We start from the raw sequence: 17134 nt of genomic DNA on the forward strand, positions 1-17134 counted from the left end.
TTGTATATAAATATTTCACAAAATTTGTTAAATGAAACATATAAGATTTAATTTAATTGAACTTAATTAAATTAAATTAGTTAATTGATCCATGTAATTTAAATTAGATCATATTATTTGTACTTACTAAAATATAACTTTAAACATATGCTTTCATTAATCAATGTAATGTAAATATTATAATGTACTTACAGTCCTAACGTGCCTATCCCAAGTGAAATAGAATTCCATATAAAATTTGAATATAATAAATAAAAAATAGAATTGCAGGTTGTTTAAAGGAAACAATTTTATTATGAAAATAAAATATTTGAGGATTGACACAAACCAATTATTTTATCAGGCCAGATTCAAGTGAAACAAGACTTTGTTTTTAGAATAGGTGAAATGAAAGTTTTAAGAGAAAGATCAAATAAAACATTAAGAGATAAAGTCAGAAGTAGAAAATAATACAGGATTTGAAAATAGACTAAATATCACATTGGATTAAAAAACTTACATTTCATCGTAAAAATAGTAAAGCATGAGTTTTCAATTGGAAATGAAACATTGGTTGTCCAAAAAAGAGGTGAAAAGACGAAGAGGTAGAGTATTGGAGAGGAATAAGGAAAATGCCTACAGCCTATTGGAAGATAGGAGAAGAATAAGAGGCAGCTAAATATGATAGTTTATTAGGTGTTTTAATCAATAATCTTCTTACAAGCAGTGATTACATAAAAGTGAATGTTATTACTCTTCAGTTGTTCGATGATTTTCAGTGCCTTCAGGTTTGGTTCACACAGAATTGAAGGGTTCAGAACCATAGTGGGCCAAGCGCCATTTACTAAAACCGTAGAAAACAAGGGTTAAAATGAAGTTATTACCGGTACCATAATTTAATGGAAACATATAGCAAGTAATATAAAGTATACGCATGAAAACTAAATATGTCAATTTTCATTAAACTATGGTATTCACTTAAGTGAATACCTTTAACCCTTGCTTTCTCCGTTTTTAATAAATGGCGCTTGGCCCAGTATGACTCTGAACCCTTCAATTTTGTGTTAATGCTATTTAGTCAGTACGACTAATGAGAAACGTAAATAAGGATTAGGCCTACACTCCAGCGTGTTTATGAATCCATTTACGAAGCTGATAAACATTGACATACACTCCAGAATACCCAGCTAACTCGCAACTTCTTCCCCACGATACGACACCGATCTGATTGCCATTAAATAAAACAGCGCCCCCTGAATCTCCATGGCAGGCACTCCTTCCAGCTCTGCCAGCGCAGAACATATTTTCTGTTATCATTGTTCTGTAAATTAATTTACACTCCCATGTTGGCATTATTGGTATCTGAACTTTCTGTAACTGCAATGGTGATTCACCACCTTCTGTTGTTGTTCCCCATCCTGAGACAGTAGCTATTTTTCCTTGTAGTAAAGGACTGTTGTTCAGTGGAATAATATTCACTGTGGGACCAATATGAAATGGCTTCATAACCTGCGAAAATATAAATTATTAATATGTGGTAGAGAATATTTTCCTTAAAATGAGCAAATAGGTAAAATATATAAATCAAGGAATAAATAAATAAATAAATAAATAAATAAATAAATAAATAAATAAATAAATAAATAAATAAATAAATAAATAAATAAATAAATAAATAAATAAATAAATAAATAAATAAATAAATAAATAAATAAATAAATAAATAAATAAATAAAGTAACAAACAAAGTAAGTAAACAAACAAATGGACGAATAGATGATAGACAGACAGATAGATAGATAGATAGATAGATAGATAGATAGATAGATAGATGGATGGATAATTAAATAAATACAGCGTAATTTCTTATTTTTTTGTTTTATGCATCTATTACGCAGGGCATGAGGGTAGGCCACTAGAGGGAACCCAAGAGGTGGAACTTAAGCTGAGAGGATCCGATCCGACATCGGGATGGGAATCTAGTGTGGCTTAGTGGATAGAGCGTCAGCACATAGAGCTGAAAACCCGAGTTCAAATCCCGGTACGGAAGAGAATTTTTCTCCGTTCCACTCACCTTTCATCAATAAATTGAAGCCATAACTGAAGCAACTGTCTGCCATAGTGGGCCAAGCGCCATTTATTAAAAATGGAGAAAACAAGGGTTAAAATTAAATTATTATCGTAATTTAATGAAATTTGTAGCAAGTAATATGAAGTATGCACATTAAAACAAAATGATATGTCAATCTTAATTCAACTATGATATTAATTTAATTTTAACCCTTACTTTCTCGGTTTTTACTAAATGGCGCTTGGCCCACTATGGCTCTGAACCCTTCAATTAGTTCATCGTAATGAAAATAATCATGTAAGAGGTATTATTGAGAAGTAGAAGAATATCTTGATAATCCTATCTTGACGAAATAGTTATACATTTTTACCTAATTCGGTGTTCAATTCATTCTCCAGTATAATAAAACTTATTATTGAATTGAATCATTTATTTTATTGCTTGTATTGTAATTTTTAAACTATCATTTAAATAAAATTAAGCAAAGTCACTTACACTGTACACCGAAATAAAAAGAGAAAATTAGGACATTTTTATAATCCTAAAAATTAAGACAGTTGACTTCATTTTATAAATTATGTGGCTGCAGAAAACGTATTTAATTAATTCTGCAGAAAATTACAAGATATGGTTATTCATATATTTTAACTCCAATTAATATTTTATGATACAGTATTTACGAAAATATGTTTGTAAAATTGATAGCGATGAAAACAGTTTTGATTTATCATGAAATTCTAAGTACTGTACATGTCAAGTTACGAATGGTGTAATCCTGTGGAAGCGAATGTCTTTTGCAACTGTCTGAACGGAAGTTGTAAAGCAATATATTCGTGCTACCGGTACTACGGACATTTGTCAGCATAATGCGAAGATGACATCTTATATACGATACAATTGTTGTCATAGTCTTCTTAAAATCAAACAATAGTAGCAATGCATAGCTTTTAAGTTATCTGTGATGAATACTAACATGAACATATATATATATATATATATATATATATATATATATATATATATATATATATACACACTTTACCACCCTTAAGTAGGCCTAACCACTAGGGTTACGATATTTAAAAAGAATTCAAATATATGTCTGTAAATTCTAAAATTTTCGTTAATATTCGAGTGGAGGAATAATTCTTGAATAAATTTTATGAAACGATAACTTTTTTAGACATTTGATCTGTAGTGTTTAATCTGACACCTAGCCACTCCATTCTCAGAAGATATGTTCTGTAGATTAATATATGACATTTATATTTTCATAAAATATTACAAATAATATGTGTGTCTGTAACAAACGAACTTTTTTTTATGGTGAAATTTTATATGAATCCATAGTAAAAAAATCTTTATTATTTCACCACAGAAAACATTTTGTTCATTGCAGAGATATACATTTTTGACATCTGAAGTGTATTTTCTGAAAATGGACATGTTAATATTTTAACACTGTAACACTTTGAAAAATTACAAAATTACAAAACACTTATACATATGCGGAAGACATCACAAATGCTAACCACAGATACAGAAAAATCAACACAGACATGGAAATTCTACACATCCAACCAAAAAGCCAGAAATTAAACACACTAGAACAATACGAAATATACAAACACACAAAAACACATCCAAATGAAATTCTCAACACACAACTCAATTTCAGAATACACACACTCTTTGACTCCACATTACACTACACAAACACACCCCCACAGGAAACAAAACAAAAGGCGCCAAGACCAGCAACAACCAGTTCTGAAGATGGCCAATAGCAGGCCGAAATACATTAACAAGGTAAAATAAAATTTAACACGTGAAAAATATATAATACTTTTCCAAAGGACATGTGAAGTTTTGAAAGTTTGCTCCTCATATAAGAAACAGTCCATGTACAGTATACAGTCAGATAAAGATGCCAAAAAACTGCTTTTTAGTATTAGGAATTCTGAAATCTTGTAGGCCTGCGTAGGTGCAAATCTCACAATAGAATTTCGAAGGATTGTAATACTTGCTCTTTATAATACTTGGTGTAATGAGATGGTGAAGCGTGCCATATTGGTAAAATAAAAAAGTTAGTTGAGTGTGTTCAGAAATTGTACCTTCACTAAAGCAAGATCAGGATCATGTTTTCTTGGAACGTAGTCAGCATGAATGATGTAGTGGCTAACTTCATGCAGGTATCCACCCTGATCTCTAATACTGCTGCCAACTCGTACCAGGAAGTCATGTGGGCCGCTCCTGTAATGCACATTGCCATAATTAAAAAAAAACGTTACGTACTAAAGTCAAATATATTGCGTGGTTTTAATTTTGAATGGAGATATTGTCTGTGCGGATGACGTGAATATGTTAGGAGGAAATCCACAAACTATTAGGGAAGACACAGGAATGCTACCTGAAGCAAACAAATAAAGCGATAGGTTTGGAAGTAAATTCCGAAAAAACAAAATATATGATTATGTCTCGTGACCAGAATATTGTACGACATGGAAATATAAAGTTGGGAATTTATCCTTCGAAGAGGTGGAAAAATTCAAATATCTTGGAACAAGTAATAACAACTCCATGTAATAGTCATCGCATCATAATATCATTGTATTTTAAAATACTTTAAAAATGTTTTATCTCTGAGACGATACCGTATTTAAGAACGTTATTTATATTTTCTGTTCCAAATAGCTATATCTTACACCACCTAGCATTTCACAAAAATCCTCTCGAATCACTCATATATATATATATATATATATATATATATATATATATATATATATATATATATATATATATACACAATAAGCTTGAGAAATACAAGAAAAGAGAATGACGATAAGAAATGTAGATTACCAGGGTGTCATACAGTGAGCTGCGGTAAGAACCCAGTCCAAACTGATGATGGAACCTCCACAAAAATGAGAAGTTGTCTTGTTACCGGTATCCTGAAAATAAACATTTTTGTTGTAGCAGTAATAACATACACAGTGATGGTGATGGTAGTGATGATGACGACGATGATGATGATGATGATGATGATGATACTGATGCTGGTGATAGTAAATACAACGTCGGTGGCAATTCCTAATTTTCACTTCACTTCATTTATTGCATTCCATAAATCTTTAATCATCATTGCAGTTCTGAGATGTGAAACAAATAAAACATTATACAACAATATACAGGACGTTTAAAAAATACACGGAAAAATTGCAGGATTCAATTCATAAAATATAGAGCAGAAAAAAGTTATATAAACATGGGTCCGGAAATTCGTAATTTGTGGGATATAATTTGCTTGAATTTCCTGTAATAATGCACTTTCTTGATTGCCTTACAATAAGTATTCGAAATGCCTTTCGCCTATAAGATTGCAAGCCTCTGCTCGTCGTCTCATTCAGTTACAAACACGGTAAAAATGACTGGTGTTGTCTACTTACTGTTTGACAAATCTCCACAATTCTCCTAAGAAGTGTTGCTCCACGACAGTCGCGTACGGCAACAACCTTAAGCATCCCCTCACAAAGAAATCCAAGAGGTTTAAGTCAGGTGAGCATGGTGGCCAAGCAATTGGTCCATCTACCTATCCAGTAATCAAACAATACATACAACGCCAGCCATTTTTGAGCGTGTTCATAACTCAATGAGACGACGGGTAGAGGCCTGTAATATGGCAGGAGACGGACATTTCGGAAAAACTCGATCAGGTAATCAGCCCAAGCGGGAATCAAACCCATGTCCGAGCGCAAAGCGGATCAGCAGGCAAACGCACTACCGCCTGAGCTACGTCGATGTCCCTCTAGAATATTAATTTACATTTCATTATAATATGAGGGTATACAATTTTGAAGGATGTTTATATCGCCGGTAAAGGATAAGGATATTAATGCATAACAGGCAGAGCTCAGTAATTTAGGAATAGGCCTAATATATTATATATCTATATGTTTTCCACTTCAAGTGATTATTCAATTCAAAACTAAGACTTTTTTTGCTTATAAATTCTTTAAGATTAATTATTCTATGTAATCCAATATTGAAAAAAAAAAAAAAAAAAAAACTGAGCACAATTATGTGTACTACATTAAATGAGAATTTTGTCGAGAGTTATCAGTTGTGTCGGTATAACTGAAACATTTCTTACCTAATTAAGAAGTTTAGTTTAATATTACGAAATACATTTGCGAAGATTGTCTTACCTCATCATCTCCAGAATAATATCCCAGGGACACCTAGAAGCATAGTGATATATTAAGGAAGAATATAGTTTGAATAAGTAAAAATCTTAAGTAAATGAATATAACATTTTAAATAGCTTAGTGTGTTCTTTGAAATTATATAGTCTACACAGGGTGTAAACGATATAAACTGCCAAAATTATATGGACAGTACATATCGGTCTACTCAACAAAATGTTTAGTGAAATTCAATTACATCTTATAATTCTATTTTTAATTTGTAAAATACCATGTTTTCCAGTTTGATAGTAGTCTAATTATTTGTTTACATTTCTACTGAACGTGAATGTCATTGCCAATGATCTTGCGCCCAACATACACCAATACACAACAAAGTAACAAACGACTGCTTCAGTGTATTACTCGTTGAACGAATGATTGCCGGCGGCCAGTAGGCGAACTAAAGCGTAAACACTGGATCGTATCGTATAACGCAGCGCCAGTGCCTCTCTCGAAATCGGCAATCATTCGTGCAACGAGTTATACATATCGGGCAAAGTAAATAATGACTGTCTATTCTCTTTTCTTTAAAAAGTTAGACTCACAAACACATTTTCTTCTAAGAAAACTTTGGCAGTTACAGAAAAAAGTCACTTTTTTTTTAGTTATTTATGCTCTACAGCAAGTATTTTTTTTTGGGCAATTTGTATCATTTATACCCTGTATATGAAGTGCTATTTCTTCATTATGATCAGTAAACAGTGTAATAAAAATTATACATATTTAATTATTTTACGGGCACTATAGGACGGGGAGTCACCCCCAGTGGTCTGGGGGTAAAGTCTTTTCCTCTAGATGCAAAGTTTGCAGTGTTGGCCTGGGTGACATTCGTGAATCCGATATAGACAGGTGGGCCATCCTGTTTCAGCCCTGCCAGCCAGGTTTCATCCTCACACGAGAACCTGATAAGCCTCAGAGCCCAGAGTTTCAAGCCCTTCCTAATCGGAAACCCGTACTACCCCATGACTTTTCCTTAGCCTGCTATGAGGGGACATTCCACTAAAAATGACAACTTTTTCCGTAATTATTTTTAAACCAAATTTTGAGAGCATGTTTGCTATGTAAAGGAATAACAAAATCCAAATTTTTAACTCCGAAATATTTTTGGATTTTTATTTTTTATTTTGTTTAAATATTTTCAAACCTAAATTTTTAGTAGAAGATCTCAATTTTTAAACTTATTTTTCTTTAGTTACATTCACAAGACAAACGGAAACATTTCTAAGCATTCATTTTATGAAATATCTCATTTATTCATTTAAACAAAATGTTTACATTTTTGAACATGTTATTTTTTCTATAATTCATGAAAAAATAGTAATGAAACAAACCAGCAGCATTTCTTACAAAATAAATGCATAGAAACATACAGCTACCTCATAAACACTTGCAGTAAAAATTTCATCCAGATTGATTAATATTTGGCATAAAAAATTGGTGTTGGAATCGAGAAAAATTTAGGCCTACTTACTGAAAAATGGATATGAAAGTAAAATAAATATTTATGTAACACATACCTATTAAAATTCTCCTCCGCTACATTCATTTAGTAATTTCAGGAAGTCAACTTTAGAACAAAAAGTCACTAGATTTGTAATCAAGAATTTGTAAAGAAGAATTCTTTGACGAAAAAATAATTTTGACAGCTCTTTAAATGCCACACCCCCTTACAGTCTTCATTAAAAAATTGTAAGCAGAATTGAACTAAATCCATTTGGGGTATGAAAATATATAAATGCTAAAGACGTGAAATAGCCAATACTTTTTTTTTTTTTGAAAATTTTAATGATTTTCATTGGAATCGCCCCTTAACTATTGTGGATGATAGATTAAAATGAGGAGAAGGTGGAGAGAATTGGTGGAATGATAGAGGGACATAGGAGTACCCCGAGAAAACCTCTGAAAGTCTGTTTTTTTTCCATTACCAATTGCATCACGACCTGGCCCGGTATCGAACCCGGCCGCCTGAATAAAAGAGCAACGCGCTAGTATTTGAGCCGTAGACGCAGACATATAGTCTATGGGCTCACGAGAACTCATATGTTGTAAGGACAGGGGGTCAGCAAGTTCGCTAGAGCAGTGGTTTTCAATCTATGGTACGCGTACCCCCAACGGTACGCGGGGTTGTCTCAAGAGATACGCAGCCCATTGACTGACTACATAATGTAAAAATGCTGACATTTTATTGTATATGTTTATAATTATTACAGTTTATATAATATCGTTGTTGTTTTTTGCTATTTCTCTTATTTATACAATGCGATTTGGGGGTTCGAAGGTAAAAAAAAAATGTTCTCGTATTTTGGGAGTACGCTAGCAAAAAAGATTGAATACCACTGCGCTAGAGGATACACTATGGGTCGGAATTATGAATGCTAGTATCATAGGCGTGTATTTTTTATCTCAATATATGAATAGAAGAAGCTATGCCCTTTCATAATGTTCATAATGCGTGTGTTAGCTTCATTTGTAATGTCCGCTACTACGATCAAATTTCGCCTTTTTTCGATAAATTATTGTGGCTCAGGTCAAATGTGAGGAGAAAGTTACATTCTCTTTCTCTCTTATACCGAATTTTGCACAACTCTGCTCCCTCTTACTTATTTGTCCGATTCCACAATCTTTCTCATTATCATAACTTAAATACTCGGTCACAATATAACACGCTAGAAATACCACTTCACACATAATCTCTTTATTCATCTTTCACTGTTGCTACTTCTCGTCACTGGAATTCTCTGCCGCCTGAAGTCAAGGGCTGCCGAACTTTAATTTCTTCTAAATGTAAATTAGAAAAATATCTTATCATGAGCTGCCAGACCTAACGCGTTGCAAATATTTAATGCAATGTATTCCAAATATTTATTTTTATTGTTTATTTCTTATTTTTATTGTGTAATCATGTAAATCGTGTTTATTTATCACTTAACACCAATATGTATCCTACTGTGTTGTTTTTTATTATTATTAATCTATTTTTTATTGTGTACATTTTATTCAATTGTCGGTTTCTGGTTTAATTATGTGAATCCTACTTACTTGTAATCTAATACTAATATGTATACTAATGTGTTTATTTTTATTTTTACTGTGTACATTTTTTATTGAATTTTGGGCTTCTGATTTTGTGTGATTCGTATTTGATTTAACAACATTAATATGTATTCCACTATGTTTATTTTTATTTTATGAGTTAATTTTTATGTAACTCCCTCTTTTGATCTCATTATATACCTAAATTGTATCAGTATGTAATTACTTAATTCCGATCCAGTTGTATGTTCAACTATGTAAGCAAGTTTTAATCCTGCTTGAGTGTAAGAGAAGGCCTTACGGCCTTAACTCTGCCAGGTTAAATAAAGCCATTATTATTATTATTATTATTATTATTATTATTATTATTATTATTATTATTATTATTATTTACTTAGGAACAACTGCCCAACATCTGAAAGGAATAGATTTAGATTGCACAGCTTACTTGATCTAAGCAAGGGAGCAAGGTTGTAATACAAAATTTGGTAAGTCTGCGTAGGTGGGACGGTAAATAATGTGAGTGATTCACAGTCTTCTCTATAGCAATCTTTCTTGGCAGTGCACAGTGGGCCAGAATCGACTCAAAATGGGACAAAATTATTTTACGTCTCTATTGTTTTCTTGGATGCATAAAATCAATAGTTATTCAATAGTTTTCACTTTTTCTTTAAGTTAGAAGCACTTTCACAACATAATAGTTTTTATTCAATATCTGATTCCTCATCATTGCATTTTCATTACTGACATTTTCTTCATGATTGGCACTTTCTTCTTCTTCCTCACTAGAGTCTTTCAATAGCTGTAATCCTCTTTCCACAAGGCAGTTTTGTGTTTTTTATGTGACTTTCTGATATTTGAAGTGAGAGGATCGGAAGATATGAGAAGGTTGTTGACTAAATCTGTCATTGTGTTTTTACGAGAAATTTTTCATATGTGGAGCTCTCGATATATTATTTTAATATATTTATTATGAACCTCCTGAGCCTCCTCAGATAACTGTGCAATTGGAAGCAGAGCTGAGTTAATAATCTGAGACCCATGGATGAGAATTTTGTGTACGCTAGCTGGGAGGTTAAACTAGGGATACTTCTGAATGAACAATTTTGCATTTTATAGCGCATATTGATTGAAAGAATCAATTTTAATGTCTCTTCCACTAGAAATTACTCGAAGAACAACTGAAAAACGTATAATTAAGTCATTATGCATCCCGGTTATGGATATGTTAATTCGGGATTTGAGAAGAATCTTCTAGGAGTATTCCCGTTGTTTGAGGTTCCACTCTCTCTTGGTTTAGGTTTGTCCACAAGAAGTCCCATCTCATTTGGAAACGACTCTGAATTTCTTCCTTTCTCCTTTTCATAAATTCGTCTGGCTGTATGATCTAACAGGCTCTGTAACTTCACTTCTGCACTTATTTCTGTCACAGTAATATCACTTGGATAGCAATGCAGCTTTGCTTCTCGAACTCCATTGTATGCTGGATATAAATCTACATTTCTACATTTTGCTTGTAGTCTCAATAAAGTGTACTGGTACTTGGATAATTTCGCATCCATTACCAGGCTAAAATGTCATCACTACTATATTTTGCAACATTTTTGCAGGAACCACTATGCTCGTTATATGCAGTTGGAATTTTTGCCGCACGGGTTGGTGTACTTACAGCATTTTCCATTAGTTTAGCTGCTTCTTTTTACCAGAAGCCTTCAGACTTATCTGAGTAGCAAGAGCAAGCGCAGCAGGATCAGCAGCTTCTCTGAGATGTTCAGTTTTCCTCCATTTAGTCTTCTTAAATGATTCAGAGAACAATTTTCTTGGATGACCAGAATTACTATACAACTATGAACATCCAGCCAAATGTTCAACATGAAATTTATTACATGGGAGCAGCTTGAATTTTTGATCCAATGAACTGCCATATTTTTCTTCCTATTTATTTTTCATTCTGTAGCAATTCTGCTATCTTTTATTCAAATTACTGCAGAATGAACTAGGTCTATTTTTTTTCTTTAGTTCTGAAGAAAAATCTTGTTGACAATTTTCACTAATCCTAATTATGAAATAACAAACTCATGAACAGCTGTCTTATCATTATTATTTTGTAGCAAGGCTTCCATGATTTCACAGTTTAAAGAACAGCGGTCATCTGGAATAGTAGTGATTAACACTGTACGTAGGTATCTGAATTTTCGCACATTAAACAGAAAAGTGCAAGTAGCTGCAGCTGAATACGACTTTTCTGCAATCTATAGGGTCTGTTTAAACCATCGACACAAAAGTTCTCGTAACATCGAGTGACACGCACTTTATGACCCTCTTTAAATATTGAAAACTAAAATATATTAGCTTAAATTGCATTCCTCCGAGTTATCACAAATATTTACACTCTATATAAACCAATTCAAAATTACATGTATTCCTAATAAAACCTACCCTTTGTTCTAACATTCTCAGCTATTGTTATTTCTTCATTCAGGAATGTGACCACGTAACACACACCTCTGTCTGAAGCGCACGGCCTAGGACTGACCGGTGCGCTACCGCCTGGTTACAATAGCTCTCTTTCAAGGCTGTAGCCACAGTTGTTAAAACATGTTATCGATGATGCATCATAAGTTTAGTGCTCACCAGCATCTCTACTATGAGTATACACTGTCAAAAGTATTGTAAAAAAAAAGTTCATTTTTTCAATTTTGTCCCATTTTTGCCTCAGTCTGGCCCACTGTGCAGTGTGTCCAATTTGACCAACAGATTCTAGCTACGATATCTACTAGGTCAGGTCTGGGTGGAACTTGTGGACAAAACTGACGATGCAGAGGAATCATCAAGTCGGTCGGTCGTTCAGTCTCCGTCAGGATTGATAGTGGAATGTTGTTTCCTATACTTAAATTAATCAGTACAATGTTCTCTGTCCTACAGTACTTTGTTTGTGTGTGCCCTACAGGTATTTTGGAAACTCAGATAAAGTGACATGACCTGGTAGAATCCATAAGAATAAGCGAACGTTCTTAAAAATTGTAAATTAAATACTTTACATTAAATAGTTTGGAATTGACTGATCATCAGAAGACAATATTATGATAAAAGGTGAGTGCCCTCTGAAAAACTATAATTTGTTCCATAATGTCTGACAAGGGAAATAAACATTGCCGGCAGAGGAGGAGAGAAGTATAACTGCTATTCAACCAATGACAGAACTCTCTGTCCACGCTTGTCTTGAAGTTCGGCGGGAGTAGAACGCTTCAGATCTCCCAACTTCAAGATAATCCTGGAATGAGACCTCTGCCATTGGTCCAATAGCTAATTAACCTTCGCGCTCTCTCTGCCCCCAATATTTACTGTACGTCGCCTATCAGACATTATGGATCGAAGTATAGTGTTGTCTTTTCAAGAGAACATGTTCAAACTTGTTGTATTGTATACCTGGTGAGGAAAGTTGTTGATCTGGGTGCTTTCGCCACCTACAATAGGACGATTTGCCAGATGCAGTGGTCGTTTATAACTTCGTAATCCTGTAACGTAAATACGGTAGTATAAAAAACTCATTTCACTAGAAAATTTAACTTATTTCAATAAATTGTATTTTTCAACAGTATATTAACGAAGGTTATTAAAGTGATAGAAATAATAATAATAATAATAATAATAATAATAATAATAATAATAATAAATGATTAAACCATTTGGCTTGTTCCGAGCTCATGCTCTATCTAACTGAGTGGTTGTTCCCTCCATTTTTTCCTGGGAAGACTCACATTTCTTTTTTCTCTTGATCTTTATTCGTAGATCTCTTTGGTAATACGTCCATCGTCCATTATATTTAAATGTATTATCCAATCATTTCTATATTGGTCAATTAGTTTCAAAACGTTACTGAACTCTTGTTCCTAATGTAGATCCTAATTTTTTATGATCGCTTGTAGTGCATCCTGCTACATGTCTCAGGAACTCCATTCCGGCAGTTTGAATTCTTTGCAATTGAAGTTGTATTGGAGTTCAGTTTACGGACCAATAAACTAGCAACGAAATAGCCATAACTTTATAAAATTTTAGACTTGTTGTAGTCTTAAGCATACGTTTAATTGTACCAGAGATATGGCTAAATTTATTTTCCTGTCACATCTCTATTAGTATGTTAAGATAAATCAGATTCTAAATAGTTAAAATTATTGATCTGTTCAACAATTTTGCCTATAATAATTTTTTTTCTAATTGGGTACACGTCTCTGAAAACTATGTCTTTGGTCTTTGTTAAGGAAATTTGTTAGCTATATAATAATAATAATAATAATAATAATAATAATAATAATAATAATAATAATAATAATATTAATAATAATAATAATCATACATTTCCACACATAAGATTGAGAAAATAATCCTTAAGGTGCCTCTACTCATGCAACACTGCATGCATTCCGCATTCTTCCAGCTGTAAGAATTACATGCATTTTGCCGCATACCTCTTTCTATTTACAAGTGCTCTTATATAGAGGGTGTAAGGGGTATAAGTGCCATTCTTTTAACTGATGATTATTCATGTCATAAGGAAGAAAAAATGTCCCTACAGTTTTGTTCAAATTTCAATATTTAACTAATTATTAAAGTTTTCATATTAGACGTTTTGCAGCGTTGCTGGATGGGGAGGAGGGAGTTTACAAGTACACAGTACAGCTCAAGCGGGTACAGACATACCGGTACAAAAGAGATGCTCTGTTCTAATGCAGGAGTGGACCAAGATAATACTGCCGTTTACATAAAACGAGCAGCAAATACAAACTTTCAATCTCATTAATAGAACATTATGGTAAATTTACATTTTATGTAACAATATTGCTCCATTCTTTATTATACGAGTACGTCTAAAAATAAACAATAATGGTTTTCTGCACAAAATCACACGAACTTATTTTCTAATGCAAACTTTTAATCTCTCCCTCTTCCGTAAAGCAATATCATTTTTAAACAAATTTCTGGTTGTGTGATTTTCGAAACGGGGTAAGTCCTAGTTTCTAAAAATCGTTGAGAAACTGCTACAAAAGTTCGTCGATTAGGTAACCTTCTTTGAGGAAAACGTTGAAGGTACATCCTTCTTGCCTCACTTGAATTACGACGACTTTCTCCATAAATTAATAACATATGATATTCCTAAACTGTGAATGACATTGTAAGTTGTTTATCGAATACCCTGTACTGAACTGCCGTCCGCTCTGCAGTAGACCTATGGACAGGGAGCTTGAACTCAGCTGGCTCGCACTTACGTCTTTGCAGAGTACTTCCTGCTGAACACGTTGCCACGTCTCTCTCGCAAAAATATTAACAAATCTAAGCATGCATTTTTATTTAAGTTTACGAAAACGTAATAGAAAACACAAATATTTATTTAAACTAATATGAACTCTTTGATAGGTATAACTACTGATGTAATTGTTTTCGTAATTTTACTAACGATATAAGCAGTATAACGCAACTAAAATAAGAAAAGAAATATATTTTTTTTTCTGGGAAAACTACCAAGTTTTGACCCTATGTTGTATGAACATTTTTTGTTCCTGTAGACCGTCCCCGACGATTGTGGAAAGGACGGCACTTATATCCCTTGTACACTGTATTCCCGACTCAAAATCAGTAACTTCATTTTTACAGCAATCCTGTAGCCTATAAAAGTCACTTAGGCTAAGAAATAGGATACTCGTTTGACTGTACTTGTCTACTACCTGAATACATTTTAGGCTCCTCGTCTTTTCTTCAGAGGTCGATGTGTGACTCATACAAACGCTCTCATTATGTACCTTTCCGTTTTCAAAACATTTTTGATTTTATTTTTCGCAACAAGTCTGATTCTAAGCAGGAAACAATGTAAGTTTTCAACAGAGAAGGAATCGTATATTAAGATTGTTACATATCATTGCACAAACTCACTTGACTTAGACATAACTTCTTTTAGTTTGGTTATTTAACGACGCTATATCAACTACTAGTTTAATTAGCGTCGATGAAATTAGTATTTGGCAAGATGAGGCCGCGGATTTGCCGTAGATTACCTGATATTCGCCTTAAAATTGGGGAAAATCCAACCAGGTAATCAGCCCAAGCGGGAATCGAGCCCAAACCTGAGCGCAGCTCCGGATCAATAGAAAAATATGCCTGTCGACTGAGCTACGCTGGTGGCTTAGGCATAATTATTAAGTAAATTAATTGATCTTAATTTTCAGTGGTCTATCTAAGATAAATATTTTGTACTAAGCGTTCAGATTGACATTGGAGAATATTTAATTATTACTTGTTATAGTATTGAGTAGATTGACACCACAGATAAACAGTGAGTTAAGCTGAAGTTATGTCTTCAAAATGATTTTAATCTGTCATTCTGCACAGTCAATAGAAACAGTAGGTACTTGCTGTAAATATTGTTCAAACACAGCCTTTGGGGAAAGTATAGCAACAGAAACCGAAACAAGCTGAACAACATTTACCACAAATAACTGTACTGTATGGATCTTTGTGGTACTTAACAACTATCTTACCGTTGCAAGGAAAACCTGAAGCTGATATGACTAGAATATATATAACCCACATCTTGCACCAAAATATTTTCACTGTACTGATTTCAATAACGTAATCTGTGATATTTCAGTCGTATGTTTAAATGGTCAAAAGGCGAAAGGTTATCTTTTAGGATAAAGAACATTTCTATACGATTCTTCTTGTTATACAGCACTACAAGTTACAAGTGTTTTATTTTCAATATGATATTCAATGTGGTAGTAAACAGGACTATCGGATACATAGATTGAGTGTTAATTTACAGAAATTCACAATTACTAAGAAACAAGACAATAATTTATAAAAGTATTTTATGACACATTTTTTTACAATAGTGTTGCAGTATCTAGTGTTAGTGTTGATTGAAAAGTACTTAATATTTTACCATCATTACGCTCTTCATACAAGTTGGTTGGTTCGTTTCAGCTTCAATATTATTGCCCAAAATCTTCTTCGTATTCTTCCTTTGAAAGCATAGCAACTGGCTTGAAATTCTTGTATTGGTTCTACTGGTGAAATTTTGTAGACAATTCTTCTTGTACATTCACAATTTATATTCAACGGATTTAATTTTTAGTATTATTTAATGTGTAATTATTTATTTTATGCTGCAGTACTTCAATATATTCGGTCATGCTTTGTATTGTACTGTATTGTATTTATTAACATTCCATGGTACTCATACATTGCTTCACAGCTAGAATATGAAACAAGTCAAAAAAAATTAATACTGTTATAGAGTCTTATTTTATAATCAAAGTCTAGATGAAATATATACAGACGAGATTTACAATATAGTCTACTAGTACAACACATAGTTTTAGTATCAATTTCATGAAGCGTTATTGAATGTCATGAATTCACCTATAAAATAGAAGGCGTGAGAAATTAGGTACTTCTTTAATTTGGCCCTAAATAGCCTTATGTTTTGAGTTTCATTTTTTATATCGATAGGGAGGCTATTAAAATTTTGTACTGTCATATAACGCACTCCTTTTTGATAGCACGATAGACTTGCCGGTGGAGTATGAAAGTCATTTTTTGTCGTGCATTTATGCTGTGAACTGTTGAATTAGTGACAAAGCTTTCACGATTACATAAGAGGAAGATTATTAATGAAAAGATATACTGACAAGCCATGGGCATTATTTGTAGTTTTTTGAAAACATTCCTACACGATTCCCTAGATTTGGCACCTACTATTATTCTAATTACTCTTTTTTGTAATAGGAATATACTGTTACTATCTGTG

The 17134-nt window shown here is 33.0% G+C and overlaps 1 protein-coding gene across 1 annotated transcript; it reads right to left on the minus strand.

Moving 5' to 3' along the window:
• Positions 1-661: 661 nt before the first annotated feature.
• Positions 662-16013, minus strand: LOC138696078 (trypsin alpha-4-like). Its single transcript, XM_069820609.1, has 6 exons — positions 15864-16013; positions 12760-12848; positions 6259-6291; positions 4913-5004; positions 4165-4303; positions 662-1488 (listed from the first exon to the last, which is right to left on the minus strand). Exons 1-6 carry the CDS (start codon positions 15913-15915, stop codon positions 1096-1098), a joined length of 798 nt encoding a protein of 265 aa, XP_069676710.1. The 5' UTR covers positions 15916-16013; the 3' UTR covers positions 662-1095.
• Between the last annotated feature and the right edge of the window lie 1121 nt (positions 16014-17134).

This window comes from Periplaneta americana, chromosome 1 (genome assembly GCF_040183065.1).
Source record: "Periplaneta americana isolate PAMFEO1 chromosome 1, P.americana_PAMFEO1_priV1, whole genome shotgun sequence".
Classification (NCBI taxonomy): domain Eukaryota; kingdom Metazoa; phylum Arthropoda; class Insecta; order Blattodea; family Blattidae; genus Periplaneta; species Periplaneta americana.

What these genes read in the sequence shown, in the direction of transcription:
- LOC138696078 (XM_069820609.1), bottom strand. Translation starts at nt 15,915, where the DNA reads ATGTGGGTTATATATATTCTAGTCATATCAGCTTCAGGTTTTCCTTGC. An exon ending in TTCAGGTTTTCCTTGCAACG is followed by an intron (nt 12,849 to 15,863) that starts GTAAGATAGTTG and finishes TTTACGTTACAG; the next exon opens with GATTACGAAGTTATAAACGA. An exon ending in ATTATTCTGGAGATGATGAG is followed by an intron (nt 5,005 to 6,258) that starts GTAAGACAATCT and finishes GTTTATTTTCAG; the next exon opens with GATACCGGTAACAAGACAAC.